This window comes from Stegodyphus dumicola, chromosome 3 (genome assembly GCF_044657685.1).
Source record: "Stegodyphus dumicola isolate Sdum_Otavi_A_Nest chromosome 3, ASM4465768v1".
Taxonomy (NCBI): domain Eukaryota; kingdom Metazoa; phylum Arthropoda; class Arachnida; order Araneae; family Eresidae; genus Stegodyphus; species Stegodyphus dumicola.
Window position 1 is genome coordinate 95,918,797 of NC_140770.1, and position 25,954 is coordinate 95,944,750.

The 25,954-nt window shown below is 30.2% G+C and overlaps 1 protein-coding gene across 3 annotated transcripts in view; it reads right to left on the reverse strand.

Annotated features, from left to right (window-relative positions):
- LOC118179848 (major facilitator superfamily domain-containing protein 6-like) overlaps positions 1-25,954 on the reverse strand; it is a 33,282-nt gene that overhangs the window by 1,266 nt on the left and 6,062 nt on the right. Inside the window, exons 1-4 of one of the 3 annotated variants that reach the window (XM_085813102.1) lie at positions 20,795-20,919; positions 7,460-7,660; positions 7,245-7,328; positions 528-1,880 (exon numbers count right to left, since the gene is read on the reverse strand). In XM_085813102.1, coding sequence (XP_085669228.1) covers positions 528-1,880; positions 7,245-7,326 — 1,435 coding nt within the window. In that variant the 5' untranslated portion in view covers positions 7,327-7,328; positions 7,460-7,660; positions 20,795-20,919. Of the gene's footprint in view, positions 1-527; positions 1,881-7,244; positions 7,374-7,459; positions 7,661-20,794; positions 20,920-25,954 lie in introns of those variants that run through there. The other 2 variants (XM_085813101.1, XM_085813104.1) reach the window with 2 other exon arrangements.

Below are 25,954 nucleotides of genomic sequence, written 5' to 3' on the forward strand. Positions count from 1 at the left end.
CTTTAAAGCAACGTTATATTTAATCAGTTATCAGTGAAAGAAAGGTCTGCGTGTACTTTTCGCATGGTTTAAATGGAAGACTAAAAATTATATAAACATATACACTTATCCATATTTTTTTAGACAAAATAGATAAAATAAAATGTGTTTAAATGTTCAGTGTTGCTTATTGTTTTAGTACTGAGATAAATTACGTAGATCTTCGCCAGTCTGCGATTTTTATTTACATGCTAAACTTCTTATTATAATTTACACTGGTTCTATCTGTTTTTAGAAAATATATTAGAGAATTTAGATACTAAAAAATCATGAAGTATGAGTAATATTGTTATTTTTTACATAACTGGTATTTAGGTAAAATTATCTGAATTAATATTTTAACTTTTATGCCGTTACCTCATAGTTCATAGATTAATTTTTAAAAGAAAATCTCTCTCCAAAAATAGCTGAAAATAACACTGCGAAATTAAGATAAATTCAAAATGAAACTTAAAAATAATTATATAGAATAAATAGTAAAAGCTTACCAAGACCTTCATATATTCCTCCTAAGATTCCAAGCATAGTAGCTTCAGTTCCAGACGGAGCATTATCAGAAGCGTATCCCGTCATTGATGCATAGAAAAGTGCAAATGTAAAACCGTGTAAGAGCTCTACAGGTAGAACAAACCATGGATTTTTGAGAGCACTATATAGACCAAACCTCAAGGTAAACGCCAAGAAAGTAATCGAAAGGCAATAAAAGTGACCAAGCTTCTTGATGAACCAGCCAGCGAAGAAGAAAAAAGGAACTTCTGCAACTAAACATTGAACTGCAACTGCTAAACCTAGAAGAGTCTGATGGGCTCCCAGGTCTTCCAGGTACCAGAATTCATAACTCCATATGAGGCCAGATAAAGCGCCAGCGATGAACACACCAATGGCAAAAACAACTGTTTTCAAAGATGCGAAGATCTGGCCAACGTCTTTGCATATATTCATTGAAACGCTACTTTTAGCTACATGTATATTCATCAGTATAATCAGGTCTACAGAAACAAGAACTAACATGATATAGAACCCAGGAGAATAATCGGAATGATTCGAATGAGCAGTGGCTAAATCATTTAGGTACCCAGAAAGAAGAGTGACGGAACCCCAACTAACAGTAGCCCATAATCTTTGCCTTCCAAAAATATTTGTGTCTTCACCTAGAACTTCGCAGCAGGCTGCATCACTCAAAGTCCAGACAGTCGCGCTACCCGTACCAGAAATAATAGCCAAGAGCATGTAAACCCAAAACTGGTAAGTTCTGTAAACTGATGATTCGGCATTTTCAATTAATAAACATGATCTCATTTTGGTGGAGCAGTTTATAGAAACGTTCTTGTTTGAAATACATTCACAAGAGAGATCTGAGCTATTATTTATCCAGAACTGTATCTGAATCATTGTGTCATTTATATATTTTAATGGTTGGCTGAAGTCTAGAGCACCACTTAATGTTTTGACCGAAGCATCAGGTTCATCACAGCCATAATATTTAATAATACAGCTGACATTCGTTTGTAATCCAGTCAAACACGAGCCTTCATAATCCGATGTTATAATAAATAGCTTGTCTTCGGGACTTGGACAATAAGTTTGTACGTTTTGTTCATCCCCTGAGAGGATATTTATTGCTGGAATACTTAAAACGCTCATAAAAGCTCCTACTGTTATGACAATGAGGATAATGAGAATAATCTTTAGATTTTGGAAGTAATCAGCAAGATAACCATAGAGAGGTTTCGCAAAAAAGACACAGAACGGTATTATTGTATAAATGATTCCAACGCCGGTCGCACTAATGCCAAGAGCTTTTGCCACCACTTGCATAAATGGAACAGTACCACCCATTCCTATAAGAAATACAATTATATTTAATAATAAAATATTGTTAATTTTCTCATAATAAATGCTAACCTTTACACTTGAAGTTTCTTCATTTATTAGATATTTTATAAGGTTTTGAGTTTGGAATAGATGGAAAAGTCACACAACGCCTCAAAATGTATGTTGCAGAACTTACTTTCCTGAGAGTTAAATTCATTTAAATTATACAAGAAGACGCCGTAAGTTGCGATTTACTTATCTGTCAAGTGTAAAGAAAGGTAAAGGAGATTTTGTTAGAGGTTTGATGCTCAATCGTTATCATTACAACTACAAACAGTTCCATTCATGATCCGCAAGTTTGTAAATAACCTTCGGCAACAAAAATAAAACGAATCTTTGCACATATAGCACAAAAGCACAGTTATTTTACAAAGTAGTGTCATCTAATTTTTAATTTCGGAAAATTATCTATTGGAGATTAACAGTTACAGAAAATTCTTTGAATTTTCCTAAGCACAAATGCTCATATCTTGGCATACATTTAAGATATTTTTTTAAATATTCCTTCTTTAGTTTACATTTATGCCAACTTCTGCTCATTTTGTTCACTTGTATGTAAGCAAAGGATAAGAAACAAGTTTGAAAAAAACTTCGAGCATGATTTATTAATTACAAGCGAGCTTAAGCGTGGCCTTAGCACAGAGCATTATTTTCATCTCTTGTTACTAAAGTATGTATTGTGAACTCTAGATGGTGATCAGATATAACAGAACTGTTTTCATATTTAGTATTTTTGATGCTTTAGAGAAACTCGTATCGTCAAGAAAAACGTGTAATAGTCTCCAACATTTAATCGTGCTATTACAGAATTAATGTATCTAAATAGAGTTCATGTAATAGTAGAGAAGTTCATAAGATTCAAAAGCAAGTAAGAAGTACTTGTAAATTTATTTCATCTGAATTATCGTTCTGAACTCTGTTTTAGTGACGTTAATTGTCTTTATTTTAATTCCGTAGAACTTGAGCGAATTTGTGTGTTTATTAATGGAAAAAGATTTTTTTTAAATTTGAGTTAATGCCTATATATGTAGCAATAGCTGTTAAGAGGCACGCAAAGACTTGGCAGATAACATAAGAAAGCAGTTCCACTGTTATATGTTAGCATATTTGTGCTATTAGTTTCTTAACATTGTCTCTGATACAAACTCTCTATCTTTAAAATCAAAATTATATATGAAACGTTTTATTATGAAATACAGATATTCTTCAAACCACAAGACATATATATTTCTATTATTTATACATTTCTTAATTATATTGAGATCACATTACCACTTTAGTTATTTTTATTTCCTTTCATTTCTCATTTTCGTGCATTTTATTGGTTCCTCTTCAGGCATTGCATCAAGGAAAAGTCTCCTAAAATTTTGTAGCGTTCATTATGCTTGTTTCTATCTCTTCCTTCAGGAATTTCCCATTTCCGCTATTTACATTTTCAAATTTCGGACATCAACTGATTTCACACGTTTTTCCGGCTCTGAAAATTCTAATAATTCTACAATGAAGCCCGAACTAAAATTTGGTGGAGGAATGATTCGTTATCATGCGAATTTGATCGACAGGGTCTCCTATCTGTTCTTCGTTCCCTTTTAAATGGGCAAAATGTAAGGAATTAACGTATTCCTCATATAATATAAGAGGTTATACATCCAGCTAACACTAAAGAAACTTTGGCTCCAATCCTGCCGAGGGCAAATTTCATATTTAATATTTCTCGCAAAGAAACTGATTGTTTTTACTCTAAAATTAATGAAGATCTAGTGGACTTAAATTTGAAACACAAAATTTTATGCCATATCGAAAGGCAACACCACTGACAATACGATTTGGAAATACTGACAGGCCATGATTAGGAACTAAAAATCGTATGCCTCATGGAATTGACTAGGACGCACAGATCATAACATTCCATGCAATACGGTGCATGAGACATGTAAAGGATAACATCTGAACCTGATGTACAAACCTGATCATGATAACGCAAAGGAAAAGTTCTGGAGATAAAGAGGTATTAGTATGCTGTCTTGCTGTAATGCAAGAGAAAAAATGTTAGAGATTTGTTGTAATGCAAGAGAAAAAAATCTGATGTGTACACCACATGACTTCCTTGTAAATATTAAATTATACGCATTTTTTTTTTGCATTTCATTTAAACATATTGGATTGAATTAAATCTACTTCGCCGACAGCGCATAAACCACAATAGAATAAATGCATTCTTTAAAATTCACTCTAGTATTTGTTTACCATAGCGACACTCTGGCGCTAGATTCACTTAACAGTATTATATTTCGTTCATATAACTCATAATGCACAAAATTTATATCATTTAAAGAATAGAATTATCTAATTGTTGCCACAAGTTCTATTCAAATACTATAATAAAGCTGGAATGATGTATAAAAGAAATTAAGCAAACAAAACAAAAAAGAAACAGTTTTTCACAGACGATTGAGTATTTCTCATTCAATTAAATCAGTTCTCACTTCGCGAGAAGGTAAAAATACATAAAAACTCAAAATATCTATATTAAAAATTACGAAGTAAATCTTAAACACTTATTTCCTCCGAAAAATTCCAGAAAGGATTAAGCATGATTTAATTGGCAATAATAAATGAAAGCGTTATCTTTGTTGTTGCGAAGCTAAGTTTCTCTAGATTGGCAACAAATCCACTAGTCTGCTGTTTCAAATATGAACAATCAATGGCCGCCATAAAAAAAGGCTTAGCGGCACTTAAACAACTTTAAAATTGTTGATAATTCTAAAAATATTGCATACAGATTTACTAAAGGCATAAAAACCTTAACCGTAAGATAAAATAACATAATTCAATCATTTTTAAAGCAAAAAATGTACAATTTACAAACATAAAAGAGTAAAGAAACTGAGATCACTGAGCCGGGTAACAGAGTGGATATTATATATATAAATATATTTATATACGTTTGGTGCAGTCGATTGCAACCAAAATACGAGGTGCACATCTACATGTTATAGTAGTCTTATATACAAAATTTCAACGTTCTGAGGCTACTCGTTTTTGAGTTATGCGAGATACGTACGTACACGTACGTACATACGTTCGTACAGACGCCACGAAAAATTCTCTTCAGAATTAATTTTAAAGCAGTTTTATAATTTTTTTGAAGGAAAAGAGTATTTTATTCTGTCCTTACGTACAGATATCACGCAAAAACATCGTTAAATTGCATTCGATAGCGTTCAAAATGGATATTTTCGTTGAAATATGCTGCGCGAAACTTTTTGCGATTACAATACCTCCTTTTTACTTCGTACAAGGAAGTAAAAAGAGTTATAGAAACACTAAAAAAATGTTATGAGACCTAGATACTTTAGGTTCTGTGAACCAAAAGTAAGCAGCAGAATACCGGGGAAGAAAGAAAGCAAAGATGAAAATGGAAAGTTAGGATGAGCTAGGGTGAGGCATTAGAATATGCAGACAAATTGTTATGCTATATCTGCCAATAAAAGAAATTTGCCTTTTGAGACATCACACTTTTGAAATAAGTGTGATGCCTATAGAAAACAGTGAATTAAAAGAAGCCAGTATAGTTCGCAATGAAATATAACAAACATTTCTTTTCATATGAAAAATTAAAAATAATATTTAATTCGCAATCGTTTGCTCGTAGTCACATACTTCCAATTACAGAAGTGTTATAAATGACAAAAATATTAATGTTTTGGCAATGTAAAGTTTAAAAAAATAATTCGACAAATAATAAAATCTAACTTTTAAAGCAGTCTCTCTGTTCTTATAATTATACTAGAAAGCCCGGCGGTCATACGAAATGACCGCTGTTCTGCAAAGGTGTCTGCTAATTCAAACTGAATTACTCAGGGTAGGCGGCGAGGACGGCCCTTTGCTTACTGCCCCACAGGGTTTCCCCCTTCTACTTGCTTAATTGCTTAGAGTACAATGAAGAAAACCACTGACGGTACATTTCTTAAGAGCCACCGCTAGCTCAATAAATAAAGTTGATTTAAATAATAAACTGTTAATTCACAAGATCTCTTTGTACACAACATTTCTTGTGTACATCTTTCCATCATTTTTAAGCTCGTCTTGCAGAGGACCATACATTATTTTTAATTTTATGTCCGTTCTTTCACGAACTCTTGAATAGGCAAAATAAAGTTGACCGTGTCTAAATGCAGGCTGAGGTAAAAAAATGCCAACACGCTTAAGCGTTTGACTCTGAGACTTATTGATGGTCATAGCAAAGACATGTTTTACAGGAAATTGTCTACGTCTCAGTTGAAACGGCAATCCTGTGCAGTGGCAAATTAACCCCATTGGCTAGTACAGTTACACAAGCAACCAATAAACTATCGGCGACAAACAGACACTTAAGCCGCATATATATATATACATATGGGGTGAAGTAACATCATCTCCTCCGAAACGGCTGGCTCCCGGGCTTAGCGAAGCACACCGTTGGATTCCGCAGTTCCGTAGCACGCCATTTTGACCATTCTTGTGAGTTTAATTAGCCGATATATTAATTAAAAACTAATTTTCCCCTCCGTTTTCCTTACATTTTCCACTTTCTTTCTTGGGTTTTCCCTATTAGAGGGATTTGGCTACGTGCCAAATTCTTTTTTATCGAATATCTACGGAACGGCGCCGAGTTGAAATTCGAGACGCGTATCCTCGGATTCCCAAAGTTCTCCGAATCCATCGATACCGTTTTCATCTTCGTACGACTTTAATCGGCCGAGATATTAATTAAAAACTGCGGAAACGTTAATTTCCGAGCTCATTTTTTCGAGTGGCAACAATAAACTATCGGCGACACACACTTTAGCCGCTTATATATATAAAGTTTTGGGGAAGTTTTATGCTCGTTACGAAAAAAACAAAAATAACAAGAAATTTGCAAAAATTGACCAGAATATTTAATTTTAAAAATTGCAATTTTTGATGTCATCTTCAATTTGTCTTGCGTGATTGGTTAATTAAGTTAGAATAATTCGAGGAAATAAATTTAAATGAAAAGAAATCAGAAAATGTGCATAATTAAATGAGCTATATAAGGAAGTCACGTGGTATCCACATCAGATTTTTAAAATGTGTGATACCAAATTTGAGTTATTTGCGTTTCCCAGTTTATTGTGCTATTAGAGCATTAACTAGAGAGGATATTTCGCCATTCACAGTATCATCTTTGGTCGCATTTGCTTCGAATTTCTGTGATGAAATAAATTAAATCCGCAATATTTACAGTTCTGAAAGTAAATTTTTTTTTGTATATAAATTACAAATTCGGAAAATTAGTGTTATGAAAATAAAACATAAATACATACCGCCATAGAAGAAAAAATAATGAGCCTTCATAGGTAGTAGCCTTTTGTTGAGAATGTACCATGGTTTCTTTTCTGTATCCATTGCTAGAAGTATATCAAATAAGGCAATCAAGAACGATATAAATGCATCTACAAGAAAGTGAAAGAGATATTTTCATTTGAATTTCATATGTAGACGTATCTGCAATTACAACAGCAAAGAAGAAAAAATATACCTGCTCATGAATGGCATTAAGAAGTTAAAATTGTTTTGTTGCTTCGTTGTAGATTACGGCGCAAAACTGGTTTTTGGAGAAAAAGAACTGCAAATTTCATTTTCATAATCTAGGATGTGTATATTCTCAGAAGGTGGGATCGTTTTTCAGGAATCCCATATTTAATGAGATTTGATGAGGCATTAATGAGAACAGAGAAACCTACAGAAGAAAATATTTATTTTATAAACTTTGTGAAAACAGATAATACTTGTAGTATAATTAGTAATAATAATTTACTGCAAAATTCAAGTCATACGAAAAAGTTAAAATTCTCTTATTAAAAAATGCTTTATTGTATATCTGAACAGAGTATTCGTCACAGCATTTCTTTGCAGTAAGCAAGTTTATTAACTTTATTATAATACATAAAGTTATTTTCCTCTTTTAAACATAGACTTCTCATTTAGAATTCATTTAGACTCATTTAGACTTTCCCTTTCGTTTACGTAATTTTAATTTGAGATTTTATATACATATTGTTGCGTGCGTAAAGGTTTCAAATAGATTGAATGTACACAGAACCGATGATAGCCTGATAAAATTTATTTTACTAAAAGAAGCACTTTACAGTTCTAGAACTTTCCACAAAATTACTCGTACATTTCTTCTCAGTACGACAGAGCACAATCAGTAGTTACACTACGAACTACTAAGAACGTTAAACACAATGCAATTCAAAGCGCATCTAAAGAGCGAAGCTTATACGGAAATAATCTCAGTACTCTGAAGTCGACTCTGAACTAACAACTGAGAAACTGATGCTCTCTCAGTACTTAATATAGTTTTCCCGCCTAACGACGAGAAATCTCTAGTATCTTTCACTTCTCAAAGTTACTGGAAGGCATTTGAGAGCCTGTTAAGGTTACACTTACATATATAGATGAATTATATTTATTCAGTCACAATGCCAATTACTGTTATGCATGGACAGGTCTAAAATATCGCCAAATGGTCGCCAAGTATGGCGACTTTTGGCGATTTCGGCGACTTAGTAGGAAATTTTCTTATATATTTTCCGTAAACTGTGTTCTTAATGTTTTATTTACAGTGAAATTCAGTAGGATATTTTTATCACTTTATAAATTTAAATATATTTTTCTTAGTATTTCATTCTGAAAGAAGATTTTCTTAATTTATTAGTGAAACTATGATTTGCGAATCCGTAGTTCCGCCCCTGAGGGCTGTTCGTCAACCGAAATGTTCGTAAACCGAAACAATTGTCCCCATAGGAATTAATGTAAAATTTATTAATTTGTTCCGGGATCATATATCGTTGCCAGTGTAAATTTTACAACACTACTTTATAGTATACACAAGTTCATAACTTAAAACAAATGGAAATCAGTAACTATAGACTGAGTGACACAAATAAAATATTAAACAGATGAAATAGAAGAAAACTCAGCTTAATGTTATTGTACCTACACGACGAAGATTAAACAGCGTAAGAGTAAATGATTCTATTGTTTGGATGTGTAATTCCCCTTCATTAAAACATCGGACAATTCTATTTAGGAGATATCTTCTTTTACCTTTTCTTTGTCTGTAAGCGCCATTTGACTCTAAGACTCATTGCGCTCATTCAAAATTTGTCCAGTATTATTTATTGTTGCCTGCATTTAAAAATGTTTCTAAACAGAATCATGTCATTTTCATTGAAATTGATTGATTATGCTGCACATTTATCCTATAGATATCAGTAAGTAAAAAACTTTGAATCTTACCCCATTTTGCGCAAATTTCGCTGATTAGAGAGCTAAAATATATTTTTTTTTCCCTTTCCTCTGATTAGTTTTCTTCTACAGTCACCTTCTGCTGCATCTGAAACTGCGGTTCTTTCTCATTGAGCTCATTTATATGGCCTTCTAGTATCTCCTCCATTTCTTTATTGAACATCTTAACCTATTGTTTTGCCTAAAGACTATCATAAATAAAACAAAAGTCCTAAATATGAAAGCTATCAATGTCTCCATTTGTTACACAATTTGGCGTTAATATTCTCCAGGCCAAATTTATGGTCTGAAATGTCCCCGTAAATTCATAGCTCTCTATAAATAGGCTCTGTTAATGAGAGTTATTGCAATGGGAAATATTAAAATATTACCGGAAATCCTTAAATATTAACTATGGAACAAGTTACTTCAAAAAAGGTTTTGAAAAATCATATATTGCTAAATTGAATGTTCGTAACTCTAGACAGTGTTCGTCATCCGAGGCGTTTTATGTTCAAATAATTTGTTCGTGAACTGAATTATTTGTGAAGTAACATATTCGTGATCCGAAGGTTCTCTATATTGTATCTAACACAACATTCTTAAGGCTTTTCATTATTCTCACTTTTTTCCTATTATATTTTTACTTTGAATTTAGCGTGCCTATCAGTAAAATGTTAAGAATAGAAGCAGCGTAAATTTCATGAAGAATAATTAACTATGAACTAAGTCACACTTTTAACATTTGAATGTATGAGTTTCGATTAAAATAATTTTGTAACAAAATTTACAGAAAGTAATTATATTTTAGCATTACATTTCCAGTTCCTTTTACACATATATGAAAATTCCAAAACTATCAGTTTTCATTAGCACACTTAGATTTAATTACTTAAAATCATAAATAGCACAATAAATAAGTTAAAGTAACTTAAAAAAAGGTCTGTTTGATATACATTTCGTTGCTAGGCTGTGCAGATTTACGCTTTTTTGTCAGTACCGATGTTTTTACCTTTGTTTCTCTGCGAACTTTGTTAATACTTTAGGGATTTTGAGTTTTTCTTTTTCCTTTTCAAAGAACAAGTACGTAGCTAATCAGAGATATGATGAGAATAAGGAACGTTCAAGCATACATTCCATACTTACTTTGCTCAAATACTGCTCAGTATATTTTGAATAAATAGTTAGGATATAGTTTGGAATTCAGATATTCACTAATTTAATTTAGTCTTTATCTTTATATATGTTTATAATAACTATATTAAATTAATTTTAAAATGATAACAATCCCGAAAGCGATTTTTTATATTATTTAAGCATTTTGCAAATACACTTAGATTACGTAAAACTTTAAAAAAATACATTTGCTTTTAATCTAAAAGTATTTATTATCAGTTTGCCTAATGGAAATTATTGTTCTAAAATTTTTCATAATTACTTATAACTTTCTAGAAATTTCTGAGCTTGTGAGTATAAAAAAGATGCATGCTGAGTGTAATTGTGCCGGTATCGATCTCTTTACAAAAAATCTAATCAACTACAAAATATATTTAATGTATGAAACAGAGAAGCTGTTTTTACTTTATGAATTCAAGTTAGGACACGCTGCGAAGCTAGTATAACAGTAGCATGTTTGGCTGGTTGGTTTTGCTGTAATGAAAAACAACACAGTTCGGGAAAATTTAAGCAAATCCATGACTGAGAGAAAGTTCTCTTATAAAGTGATGAAAGAATGGTATTCCCTTTTTTTTTCAGGAGTCCATATTCTCTTGGCCAAATCCAAGGCTATGAACCTTTCAAAGGTCTTAAGTCTGATTACGATAATACAATCATACATTTACCTATTAGATTACAAAACGCTGTAAATAAGGGGCCACATGGGCTTGAATGATTGTAAAAGTGTTTTTTAATGGTAGTTACAAATTGCGTTCTGGGTCCAAATATACAATGGACAGTTTAATTGGAAAAAAATACTGAATACAAAATTTTAATGTGAACATTAAACTTATTAGTCCAAAGGGGCAATTCGCCCAGAAGGACGATTAATTTCGTTTTGGCATTTTGCGTTGGTGCACTATAAATGTCAGTTCACTTTTCGAATTGTTGCCACCAAATATTAGCCCATACCATGTTTAAAATTGTTGCCACCGAATATTAGTTGCACTGTATTATATTTAAAGAAATTAAATAATGAAGAATCTGCATAAATGCATGTATGTTTCTCACATTGTGATAAAATAACGATATCTGAAACCTTCAAATTTTGAATAACGTACATTTCCACCCCAATATGGGCATCTGGAAGAGCCCACAATATTTCAAGAATGGAAGAAAATACAGAAATGAGAAAAAAAATTTAAAGCAAGATACATCACTTCAAAATTTTACAAAAAAAGATGTAGATACAACAAAGCAAATAAATTAAGAAAAGATTGAAAATCTGGATCGATGCATAACAGAAGAGAAAGGAGAAAACAAACAAACAAAAAAAAAATATTTAAAAAGGATTATGCAGAAGAATAGTGGGCACGTCAACAACATTTATCAGTGAAGAAAATGAAGCTTAGATCAGCGTATGTTAAAAAAAAAGAAAAACAAAAGCGGAGACAAATAAAAACAACAATATTTGGAAGATTTTCTAAATTGTGATATAGCTACGTGGCCAATACATTTCACTTTATGGACATCACACCGCTTTCAAGCTTATGTTTAGTAAATACATCTATAATAACTGTTATAGAAGGTGGAAAGAAAATTATAAGATCATTAAAAAGAGATATATTTTATTGCTTATAAACTTCAATGGTTAAAAATTAAAAGAAAATGTTAGATGCGCGATAACAAAGATAGATTAATTTATTATTATGCATACAATTTTTTGTTCATCCATTCAGATACCTTTTATTGAAAACTATGAAGACTGAAAAAAATGTTAAAGTAAGAGATGGTCAATATGAATATTCAAAAAAGCACAAAAGGACTCCATAAAAATATTCATTGTAAGGAAGTTCTACTCAGAAGAACTTTCGTAGTAAGAAGTTCTAGTCGCATTGATACAAATGTTGAAAATCTTTATTTGAAAGCGAAAAAAACTTTGGAGAAAGGTGTTTCAAAAAGTGATGTAAATGTAAAATTTTTAGGAAAACATTAACCTGCTTTTCTTGGCAGCAATGAATGTGTCGGAATATTAACTAGATCTACTGTAAACTGTATTGGAGCACTGGGAGTTTCTAGTTGAATTCGATGAGTCTTTAGAACTTCATCTACAAAAATATCATTCTAAAAGGAAAAGGAAATGTAACTTATTTGCCATCGGTAATGTGTTACGAATTAATTTAAATTATTAGTGAAAAAATTAAGAAAATTTTTAAAATTCAGGTTCAGGAAGTTCTCTACTGTGATTATTGCTTCTGCACCTACAATAAAGAATGTTGACCAAAGCCCGATCACGTTGCGCTGTTTGCTTGATAATGGTCAAAGTGTGCAGCGTTATTTTGCTTTCTTTCTTATAAATTCTCATACTAATGTGTCATTGGAAATCATAGTACTGGACTAGCTAAACTTTCATATATGAATATTAAAGATTATGATGATTAAAATCAATGATACGATAATGCACAAAACATGTGTGGTTATTATAAAGCTCAGCAAACCAGAAATACAATATATAGGGTTGACAAGAAAGTATTTCGGTTTCTTTAGCGCGAAATAAAACTCATTTTTTTTCTACACAAAAAATGAGCTTTAATCAGTCAAATACCGTCCATTCTTTTCGATGATCGTTTTGGTAATTTTTTGGTGATTCCGCGCTTACAGAACTTCTCGTCTTTATCAGCAAAAAACTAAACCAAGTGCGATCTGAGATCTTCGTTATTACTGAAATTTTTACCATTTAAGAAGTGTAGTAAACTTCGAAATAAATGATAATCCGATGATGTAAGGTGGGGTTATACGGGGAATGCGATATCACTTCCCACATGCTGCTAAAGATGTGTGAGGCATCGTATTGTCGTGATGGAACACAATTCCTAGTCTATTCTTTTTGACTCCTCCATCTAGTTTCATAAGTTGTTTGGCAGTAAACATCTGGGTTGATCATTTAGTTGCTTGAAAGCAGCTCAAAATACATCTTTGTAATCTTACCAAATTTGCAGCATGATCTTTTCCTGTTGCAATCGAAAATTATTTTCGATCCCCAAGTTAAATTGACCGTGAACTAAAAGTTGTAAACAAAAACCCATGGAATTTGTTCTACAGCAACCTAAAAGTGTCAGCTGGCAAATCTCAAAAGAAAAAAAAAAAATAAAAGATGGCAGAAAAATAAAAAAAGGAACAAATATCGATTTGTGCAAAATGAAATAGCTTTTCTACCAATCCAATATAAGTGATAAAACAGCACATTATATAACTTGTACAGTACATTTATTCAGTTTAGTTTAAAATCATTTTTGTCACCAAGCTGCATTTTATTTTAATTTAATAGAAATAACTTATACATTTTCCTATTAGAACGCTTTGGGATTTAAATTGTCGAAAATGATGTATATGGTACTGTTAAGAGACTGAGGATTATGCCAAGGATTATTACTGAGGATTTAATAAAAGCAATCCGAAATGGATGCAGTGAATTACTGAATGCTTTGCTTTAACATTCATGTGTGCTGCCCAATCGGTATAGTGGTTAGGGGAGCCGACTGTGATACCAAATTGCCCGGGTTCGAGTATCGGAGAAGGCATCGTTGTAACTTAGTAGTGGCCAAACCGATTTCGGGGGAGGGTCCGCCATAGATAAAGAAAAAATACTTATAAGCTGAATCACAAAATATTTTTACATAAGCCGAAGCAAAGCATAAAGAGAAAGTGCGAAAATTTGGAATTTGTTCTAAACGGCTATTTGCGAATGAATACTGACAATAGAAATATATTTAGCAAATCCATACAAGAGTCTAGTAATTATAGAGGATGTTTGCACATTTTTAGAAAGATTTTGTAGCCGATTAATTAATATTTAAAATATAAAGAGTATTTCTTAAATGTTTGATTTGATAATCATTTTTTCTGGAATATAAGTCTGAATTGTGATTTCCATGATAGAAGGGCTTTTCATAAAACTCCAGGGATATTGATTTCCACTCTCTTCTTCCACTACTTTCTAGAGTCCATTAATTATGGTGGGTTTGTGCTTAGAAAGAATTATTTTTATGAGACCAAAGGCACAATATTTCATAGATGAAATGCCAGATGACTTTGCAGGAGTACGTTGCAAATGTATATATACAATACCTAAATTAGTCTTCATTTCTTCAAGAAATGCAGTGGCAGGTTTCGAAGTGTGACTTATGCTTTGTCTTGACGTCTCTGAAAATCTCTGGGATAAAGAGAAGGTCTGTAAATACTGGAAGAAAAACGTTCTTTTGATAGTACTTTAAATTAGTTTTAATATTTTCTCCTACTCTTCTTATTTTCATTTTCTCATTTTTAAGAGAATCTTCTGAGAATTATGAACTCTCTACTGAAATTTTCTTTGCATTGACCGAAGCAGGTTTGTATACTTTCTTCTTGTTGTTTCTGATAATAAACAGATCTTTTTTGTTACAGTGGCTAAGTAAGCCTTGCTTCGTCAAGGTCACAAAAGCATTTCCATTTATCGCAGGCTAAATAGTTTCTATACAGGGTTCTGCATTGAGTTACATCCCTCGGCAAAAGTTGGTGAATTAGCATTTTTTAGCATTTAAAGCTGTAAATCTTGGTTTATTATTTTATTTATTGTTGCTACAGATGTATTTAAAGACATTGTTTTCTGCTTTGGCGAATTTTCTTTTGTTACCAACGGTTTACTTTAGAAGTATTAGAAAGAACATATACTTTTATGGGGTTATTCATTTGTTGGTCTTCTTTCCATGTAGAAGCAATGGTTGACGTTTTTGTTTTTCTTTAGCGATTAATACTACTACTTATTTTGCACTTAGACGTTTAAATACTATAATTTTCAGAACGTTTTTGAATTATGGAATAGGAATATTTCTCTTAGGAAAGACATATCTTCAAGCCACAGTTACTAAAAATGCATAAAAACACATTGTAATTACAAACCTATATAACTTTACAGCAATATTCGACATCAAATGTTAGTATAATGGCCAAAAAAGTCCTAGAGTACGGAAGTAGAGGAAAATTACAGTTCTGGCTCGGGAGCTTTAGGGAGCCGGAGTTGAGGGAGCTCCCGAGAAGGAAGGCTCAGCCGTGGAAGGGAGGCTTATCTGAAAATGGGGACAGAGAGCCTTATCAGGAAGTGGATGCGAGTAGAGTAGTTGCTACGCCACAGAGAAACAACATGTGCTTAGATTATTTTCTTTTATTAATTAGGTAATTTAGGCATTGAGTAGTTATATGATAATGTGTACTTACTTCTTATTGAATTCTTAAAAACGTATATCAAGTAGGTGTTTTAAGTGACTGATACAGTTCATTTCCTTAAACAGATATAAAATAAAATGTTTCCTTCACAGTATAACCTCTTCCGAAGATAATTATTTTCTTGCTTGTATTTATCCTATGACTGAATATCTGCAAAACTGCTACATCTCATCACAATTTAATAAGAGGTTATATTTTACTGATTTATTGGAGGTGATTTCCCTTCGTTAATAAATTTTTAGCCTTTGTGTTTTTTCTTCGTATTCCAACTGTTTTACTACGTATATGATGATTATCTCCTAGTTATCCTGAACGAGGATTATTTTCGAATTTAATGATTGAGTGATCCTATACACTCAGAATTTTACCTTATGCCTTAAATCTTCTGTTCATAATATCACATATACTTTCCGTAATTTTCATTACATTACTCATTTTTATTCTTAAATTCATTTTACCCAGAGTTTTTTCAGACTTGTTAGCCATACTTTTAACTTCTTTTAACTTATTTGTTATATTTTACGAGTGTAATTACTAAAACACGCATTTTTATGTGTTATATTATTCAATGTTAGATGTAATTTTTAACTTTTTTCCTGCTTTTTAACGTTAGCGATCTTCAACCTGTATTTTAACTTATTTCATACATTTTCTGATCATATAGATGACTTGTATTTAATTTTAGATGTAACATTTCTAGCTTGTTTTGTACATTTTAACCTTCACACTATTTAATATACTGAAATTTTTAACCAGTTTATATTTTCACACTATATGCATGACTTTTGCTTGATTTTTCGCATACATTTTAACCTCCAAAATTTCCAATATAGTCCTAATTTTAACATAATTCCTGCATTTTCACATCATATACCTGACGTTTATTTAATTTTAGGTGTAAATTTTAACTTATTTTCTATTTTTTAACGTTTTTAGTTTCGAGCATACTCTGAGTTTTAACTAATTTGCTATATTTTCACACTACGTACATGAGTTTTACTTCATTTCTCTTATACATTTTAACCTTCATAATTTCCTAATTTTAACATAATTGCTATATTTTCACATGATATACCTGACTTATTTAATTCTAGATGTAAATTTTAAATTCTTCCATACTTTAACGTTTTTAGTTTCTAACATACTCTGAATTTCAACTAATTTGTTATATTTTCACATGACTTTCATACGTTTTAACACTTCTAATTTCAAACAGGCTCTTAATTTTAGCTTAATTCCTCTATTTTCTTGCCATGTATATGAGCTTTATTCAAATTTAGATATTATTTTTAACATGTGTCGTACATTTTATACCTTCGTAATTTTTAAAGTACTCTAATTTCGAACTTGTTTATTACATTTTCCTACCATACGTATGAACTTTAGTTAATTTCAGATGTAATTTTCATACTTTTCTGGCACTGGGTTTCTTTCTAGTTTCCAACATACTCTAAAGTTTAACTCTCTTTTATAATTTTTGATTGTAATTGCGCTTGCGATTTTACTATTTCAGCTAAATTAACACGCTTAAATTTCTTAAAAATAGAGATCGATTTCAATTAAGCTTTTTATTTTACAACCTTTAACTGTTATTCATATCCAATTCGTTGAAAAGTCCTTACTTAGTCCATACTTTATAGTACTATTTTAATTTGCCAATTCTATAATTTATCATTCTATAGTACTCTTACCATGACTTATCCTACTACTATGACTTATCCTACTACTTACTTCATTATTAACTTCATTTGCATTTTCAAACTTTAACATTTCCTGCATATTCTGACATTTCCTTTTAATTCTTAAATACCCTTTATATCTGAATATATGTTTTTAAGCTCTTCAGTGTTACCAATGTTCAGTTTTGAATCTTGATTCTCATGAAGCTAGTTTGATAGATTCCGAATTTTTAGAATGAAATCTCAACTTTCATCCATAATTTTAGACCCGTATTCATTCTTTCATGTACTCATACAAAATTCTTTCTTATTATTTTGAAAGCTCAGTACCTTTTAATTCAGTAATTTGTACTAATTGAATGCATTCTACATCACTTTAAATGTTTCGACTATGTAAATTTTCATTTTATTACCTTTTCCTACACTAAGTATGCATATTTCTGCCTTCATGAATGATTTTCATGTGACATTGACGATTATTTAGGTTACATATCCAAAAGAAAGTCCTAATACATATCCAGTTTTGAATAAGAAATGAAGGACAATCGATTTTACCCATTGGCTACAATTTCATCTCTTGAAAGTTTGTTTTATTGCTATACATTTATTTCTAACACATAGTGTTAACACATTTTTTTTTTTTTTTTTTTTTGTTTTTGTTTTTTTGTTTTGTAACTTAGTCCAGTTCCAACTTAATTTCCCTAGACAATATCATATATAGTCTGTTTTTTTAATTTCTTAGGCTAAACTGTTCTTTTCGCAAATGTCAGTTTGCATTAATTTATTTACCAATTTATTTTCTTATGAATGAAATCTTGTAAAACACTACCATACCTTTACGCAACATATATCATTACCAATAGAGCTATATTTACAGAAGGAACCAAAGAGAGAAAGTGTAAGAGACATTTTACGCAAATCTCCACTATAATTTAGAATATTTTAACCTTCTTCATCACAAATACAGAGCTTTCTTCGTACAATACGTATCATAGCAGGTAAACATGCCTTACTAATACACATTTGATGAGGAATAACGCCTTTTCAATTCAAAATTACACCCAAATAAGGGTTATGTTTTCTTATAATTGTACATATATGTTTGCATTGTAGGAACTTTCTATCCATTTTTGAGAACTGTAATTTGCTCAATATTACCTCTTTCTGAGAGAAAAACTCCAAACACCATATAAATCATTTAACTTTTCCTGTAGTATTACCACACTAGAGAATAACTATCTTAGAACTATTTTCTGAATATTAAGAACTAAATATGAAATAGCATTTTTTACTGTAGAATATTTAAGGTTTTACCTAAATGGGGATATAACCTTTACCGAATTTAATTATCCAGAATTCGCAACAAATGTTTAGAAAATGTGTTGATAGAAAGCAATATATTTACCTATATTTACCTAAGGTCATAACTAAGTCTATAACAGATTTGTATCGGCTCCAGATTTACTATCAGTGAGAAAAACCTGAAGTTCACTTTATTTACCCTTGTCAGTATACACACAAAAAAAAAAAAAAAAAAAAAAAAAAAAAATCATGAATCATTCTGTAGTACAATTATCCTTTTACATACATTTAATACTAAATAATTTTAATTAACTTTCAATTAGGATTTTTAAAAGAAAAGCATATTTATGCGACATATTATTAAATTACTCCCAAACGTTGTTGAGGAAAATGCAATTAAATATCCACATACACATTAAGAAAATCCTACTCATTAGGAACAGTAAAATCTTACCAATACTTTAAACGAAATGTAAAATATTGTAATGCATTAATATAAAACCTGAGTAACAAATCATTTCCTATAAGCTGTATACGATTAAAAAGACTTTTCTTATAACGTATCAACTTTTAAGAAGTAAGAGTAAGGTAATGAACCAACGTTTTTAGAAATTTTCCTTTATTTTCTAAATGTACCCTTTTGTAGTAACGAGAAAATTCAGGCATACTCCTATTTTATTTTTATGTAGGCATGCGCATTTCTTCTAACAGACAAAAATCTGAAAATATATCACTTTTCCAAAGATTTAGCTTTAGACTTACTTTCATCGGAAAAGGAAAATAGTTTTACTTAAAAAACAGCATATCTTCTACGCAAAGAACTTGAAACAATCACGATCACATCTATATGTAGCACTCAGTGATTTAGTTTCAAACCAAATTTTGATATTGTTTAATCATGCAAGCAACAATTTTCATCTTCGAGTTAAATTTTATACGACTGCAACAGATGTTTCAATGGCTTTCATGCTCACATTGTGTAAAAGACTTCTAGTTTTGACTATTTTAATTTCTAATATTGAGAAATACATTGATTATTTTCAGAAAACGTCATTTCACAATCATACTTTACCACTCTGAAACTTTTGAATAACACTTTCTACCATAACGACAACCAGATACTACATTATTTTTTTACAAAAACATGAATATTTTTTTTTTCTAAATCCTCTTCTATAAATACTAATAAATTCTGCTATAGAAAGAAGATTCAATTCCTATTATAACTCTGTATACTATTTGCAAAGAGAAAAGACACGCTAGATGATAACATATCACCCATATATTTTTAAAAATTTAGAACAATTTCAATAAGGCAAATTATCTACAGAGTTTCCAAATACGGATATATTTCTGAAAGAAACTGCCTAACATACCGCACATTTACTTCTAAACCATTTAAGTAAAACCAATCAATTCATAAAATATTTGAATTTTCCATAAGGTTTAGTACATCTATACAGTTATTTAATTCAAGAACTACTAAATTTTGAATATAATAAGAGTGAAAACATCACTATTTCAGAATTTAGGAAGAGATCTTCAATAATGAGAGTAAACATATACCGAACTTCATGCAAAATTTTTATCGTTTCATACCAAACATTTCACTATTTCGTAGATTCTAATAACATAGCCCAATCTTTTTCAAAGAATATATATCATTTCACATTAATTAGAGAGTTCCATACGAGTTGCAGGTGCTTACTGAATGACACTAAAAATTTCAAGGAAAAAATCAAATATTTTTCATCTTTCATGAAGATCTGTGAATAACAATAATATTTCATAAGAGCTAGAAGACTTAGTGCAATGAAACAGTATCAAAAATAGAAAACTATTTTCAAAATTTGAATTCCCATTGAACATTTTAGATATTCCCATGTAAAGTTATATCCGAAGTTATATCAATTCAGTTGAACTTGAAGACCAACCAAATGTACTACATGATTTTACACATTTCTGGTATTTTTCCCGAAAATAGAAGTTTATATTTTTCATACGCAAACTATTACAACGAATTAATGACATTTTATACTGCACAAAACTATTTTAAGTTCCATATTCGAAGCACAGCATCCATAAATTTCACATAATACTACAGTTACACAATACAAACTATAAGAAAAGCTGAATAATCTATATTACATACAGAACAGAGACTACAATACTCAAGGACCTACTTAAAGAATACTTGAAACTTTTCAAAATTTTATATAATTCTATGCATATTTCATATATTAAGCACATTTCACGTTTTTAGAAATGTAGCATCACGCTTCCCAAGACAATGGCCAATGTATCCAACCTTATGAAAGTGAATCATCTAAAATAAGAAGGGGTAGTTTTATTATCTTCAACCGGTAAACAAGTGATTAAGGAAATGACGCCTTTTAAACTACCACTACTAGGATATGTACATATCCTTGTTTAACAAGGCCTCATTTCCTTAATCGCTTGTTTACCGGTTGAAGATAGTAAAACTACCCCTTCTTATTTTAGATGATTCACTTTCATAAGGTTGGATACATTGGCCATTGTCTTGGGAAGCGTGATGCTACATTTCTAAAAACGTGAAATGTGCTTAATATATGAAATATGCATAGAATTATATAAAATTTTGAAAAGTTTCAAGTATTCTTTAAGTAGGTCCTTGAGTATTGTAGTCTCTGTTCTGTATGTAATATAGATTATTCAGCTTTTCTTATAGTTTGTATTGTGTAACTGTAGTATTATGTGAAATTTATGGATGCTGTGCTTCGAATATGGAACTTAAAATAGTTTTGTGCAGTATAAAATGTCATTAATTCGTTGTAATAGTTTGCGTATGAAAAATATAAACTTCTATTTTCGGGAAAAATACCAGAAATGTGTAAAATCATGTAGTACATTTGGTTGGTCTTCAAGTTCAACTGAATTGATATAACTTCGGATATAACTTTACATGGGAATATCTAAAATGTTCAATGGGAATTCAAATTTTGAAAATAGTTTTCTATTTTTGATACTGTTTCATTGCACTAAGTCTTCTAGCTCTTATGAAATATTATTGTTATTCACAGATCTTCATGAAAGATGAAAAATATTTGATTTTTTCCTTGAAATTTTTAGTGTCATTCAGTAAGCACCTGCAACTCGTATGGAACTCTCTAATTAATGTGAAATGATATATATTCTTTGAAAAAGATTGGGCTATGTTATTAGAATCTACGAAATAGTGAAATGTTTGGTATGAAACGATAAAAATTTTGCATGAAGTTCGGTATATGTTTACTCTCATTATTGAAGATCTCTTCCTAAATTCTGAAATAGTGATGTTTTCACTCTTATTATATTCAAAATTTAGTAGTTCTTGAATTAAATAACTGTATAGATGTACTAAACCTTATGGAAAATTCAAATATTTTATGAATTGATTGGTTTTACTTAAATGGTTTAGAAGTAAATGTGCGGTATGTTAGGCAGTTTCTTTCAGAAATATATCCGTATTTGGAAACTCTGTAGATAATTTGCCTTATTGAAATTGTTCTAAATTTTTAAAAATATATGGGTGATATGTTATCATCTAGCGTGTCTTTTCTCTTTGCAAATAGTATACAGAGTTATAATAGGAATTGAATCTTCTTTCTATAGCAGAATTTATTAGTATTTATAGAAGAGGATTTAGAAAAAAAAAATATTCATGTTTTTGTAAAAAAAATAATGTAATATCTGGTTGTCGTTATGGTAGAAAGTGTTATTCAAAAGTTTCAGAGTGGTAAAGTATGATTGTGAAATGACGTTTTCTGAAAATAATCAATGTATTTCTCAATATTAGAAATTAAAATAGTCAAAACTAGAAGTCTTTTACACAATGTGAGCATGAAAGCCATTGAAACATCTGTTGCAGTCGTATAAAATTTAACTCGAAGATGAAAATTGTTGCTTGCATGATTAAACAATATCAAAATTTGGTTTGAAACTAAATCACTGAGTGCTACATATAGATGTGATCGTGATTGTTTCAAGTTCTTTGCGTAGAAGATATGCTGTTTTTTAAGTAAAACTATTTTCCTTTTCCGATGAAAGTAAGTCTAAAGCTAAATCTTTGGAAAAGTGATATATTTTCAGATTTTTGTCTGTTAGAAGAAATGCGCATGCCTACATAAAAATAAAATAGGAGTATGCCTGAATTTTCTCGTTACTACAAAAGGGTACATTTAGAAAATAAAGGAAAATTTCTAAAAACGTTGGTTCATTACCTTACTCTTACTTCTTAAAAGTTGATACGTTATAAGAAAAGTCTTTTTAATCGTATACAGCTTATAGGAAATGATTTGTTACTCAGGTTTTATATTAATGCATTACAATATTTTACATTTCGTTTAAAGTATTGGTAAGATTTTACTGTTCCTAATGAGTAGGATTTTCTTAATGTGTATGTGGATATTTAATTGCATTTTCCTCAACAACGTTTGGGAGTAATTTAATAATATGTCGCATAAATATGCTTTTCTTTTAAAAATCCTAATTGAAAGTTAATTAAAATTATTTAGTATTAAATGTATGTAAAAGGATAATTGTACTACAGAATGATTCATGATTTTTTTTTTTTTTTTTTTTTTTTTTTTTTTGTGTGTATACTGACAAGGGTAAATAAAGTGAACTTCAGGTTTTTCTCACTGATAGTAAATCTGGAGCCGATACAAATCTGTTATAGACTTAGTTATGACCTTAGGTAAATATAGGTAAATATATTGCTTTCTATCAACACATTTTCTAAACATTTGTTGCGAATTCTGGATAATTAAATTCGGTAAAGGTTATATCCCCATTTAGGTAAAACCTTAAATATTCTACAGTAAAAAATGCTATTTCATATTTAGTTCTTAATATTCAGAAAATAGTTCTAAGATAGTTATTCTCTAGTGTGGTAATACTACAGGAAAAGTTAAATGATTTATATGGTGTTTGGAGTTTTTCTCTCAGAAAGAGGTAATATTGAGCAAATTACAGTTCTCAAAAATGGATAGAAAGTTCCTACAATGCAAACATATATGTACAATTATAAGAAAACATAACCCTTATTTGGGTGTAATTTTGAATTGAAAAGGCGTTATTCCTCATCAAATGTGTATTAGTAAGGCATGTTTACCTGCTATGATACGTATTGTACGAAGAAAGCTCTGTATTTGTGATGAAGAAGGTTAAAATATTCTAAATTATAGTGGAGATTTGCGTAAAATGTCTCTTACACTTTCTCTCTTTGGTTCCTTCTGTAAATATAGCTCTATTGGTAATGATATATGTTGCGTAAAGGTATGGTAGTGTTTTACAAGATTTCATTCATAAGAAAATAAATTGGTAAATAAATTAATGCAAACTGACATTTGCGAAAAGAACATTTTAGCCTAAGAAATTAAAAAAACAGACTATATATGATATTGTCTAGGGAAATTAAGTTGGAACTGGACTAAGTTACAAAACAAAAAAAAAAAAAAAAAAAAAAAAAAAAAAAATGTGTTAACACTATGTGTTAGAAATAAATGTATAGCAATAAAACAAACTTTCAAGAGATGAAATTGTAGCCAATGGGTAAAATCGATTGTCCTTCATTTCTTATTCAAAACTGGATATGTATTAGGACTTTCTTTTGGATATGTAACCTAAATAATCGTCAATGTCACATGAAAATCATTCATGAAGGCAGAAATATGCATACTTAGTGTAGGAAAAGGTAATAAAATGAAAATTTACATAGTCGAAACATTTAAAGTGATGTAGAATGCATTCAATTAGTACAAATTACTGAATTAAAAGGTACTGAGCTTTCAAAATAATAAGAAAGAATTTTGTATGAGTACATGAAAGAATGAATACGGGTCTAAAATTATGGATGAAAGTTGAGATTTCATTCTAAAAATTCGGAATCTATCAAACTAGCTTCATGAGAATCAAGATTCAAAACTGAACATTGGTAACACTGAAGAGCTTAAAAACATATATTCAGATATAAAGGGTATTTAAGAATTAAAAGGAAATGTCAGAATATGCAGGAAATGTTAAAGTTTGAAAATGCAAATGAAGTTAATAATGAAGTAAGTAGTAGGATAAGTCATGGTAAGAGTACTATAGAATGATAAATTATAGAATTGGCAAATTAAAATAGTACTATAAAGTATGGACTAAGTAAGGACTTTTCAACGAATTGGATATGAATAACAGTTAAAGGTTGTAAAATAAAAAGCTTAATTGAAATCGATCTCTATTTTTAAGAAATTTAAGCGTGTTAATTTAGCTGAAATAGTAAAATCGCAAGCGCAATTACAATCAAAAATTATAAAAGAGAGTTAAACTTTAGAGTATGTTGGAAACTAGAAAGAAACCCAGTGCCAGAAAAGTATGAAAATTACATCTGAAATTAACTAAAGTTCATACGTATGGTAGGAAAATGTAATAAACAAGTTCGAAATTAGAGTACTTTAAAAATTACGAAGGTATAAAATGTACGACACATGTTAAAAATAATATCTAAATTTGAATAAAGCTCATATACATGGCAAGAAAATAGAGGAATTAAGCTAAAATTAAGAGCCTGTTTGAAATTAGAAGTGTTAAAACGTATGAAAGTCATGTGAAAATATAACAAATTAGTTGAAATTCAGAGTATGTTAGAAACTAAAAACGTTAAAGTATGGAAGAATTTAAAATTTACATCTAGAATTAAATAAGTCAGGTATATCATGTGAAAATATAGCAATTATGTTAAAATTAGGAAATTATGAAGGTTAAAATGTATAAGAGAAATGAAGTAAAACTCATGTACGTAGTGTGAAAATATAGCAAATTAGTTAAAACTCAGAGTATGCTCGAAACTAAAAACGTTAAAAAATAGAAAATAAGTTAAAATTTACACCTAACATTAAATAAACGTCAGGTATATGATGTGAAAATGCAGGAATTATGTTAAAATTAGGACTATATTGGAAATTTTGGAGGTTAAAATGTATGCGAAAAATCAAGCAAAAGTCATGCATATAGTGTGAAAATATAAACTGGTTAAAAATTTCACTATATTAAATAGTGTGAAGGTTAAAATGTACAAAACAAGCTAGAAATGTTACATCTAAAATTAAATACAAGTCATCTATATGATCAGAAAATGTATGAAATAAGTTAAAATACAGAATATGTTGAAGATCGCTAACGTTAAAAAGCAGGAAAAAAGTTAAAAATTACATCTAACACTGAATAATATAACACATAAAAATGCGTGTTTTAGTAATTACACTCGTAAAATATAACAAATAAGTTAAAAGAAGTTAAAAGTATGGCTAACAAGTCTGAAAAAACTCTGGGTAAAA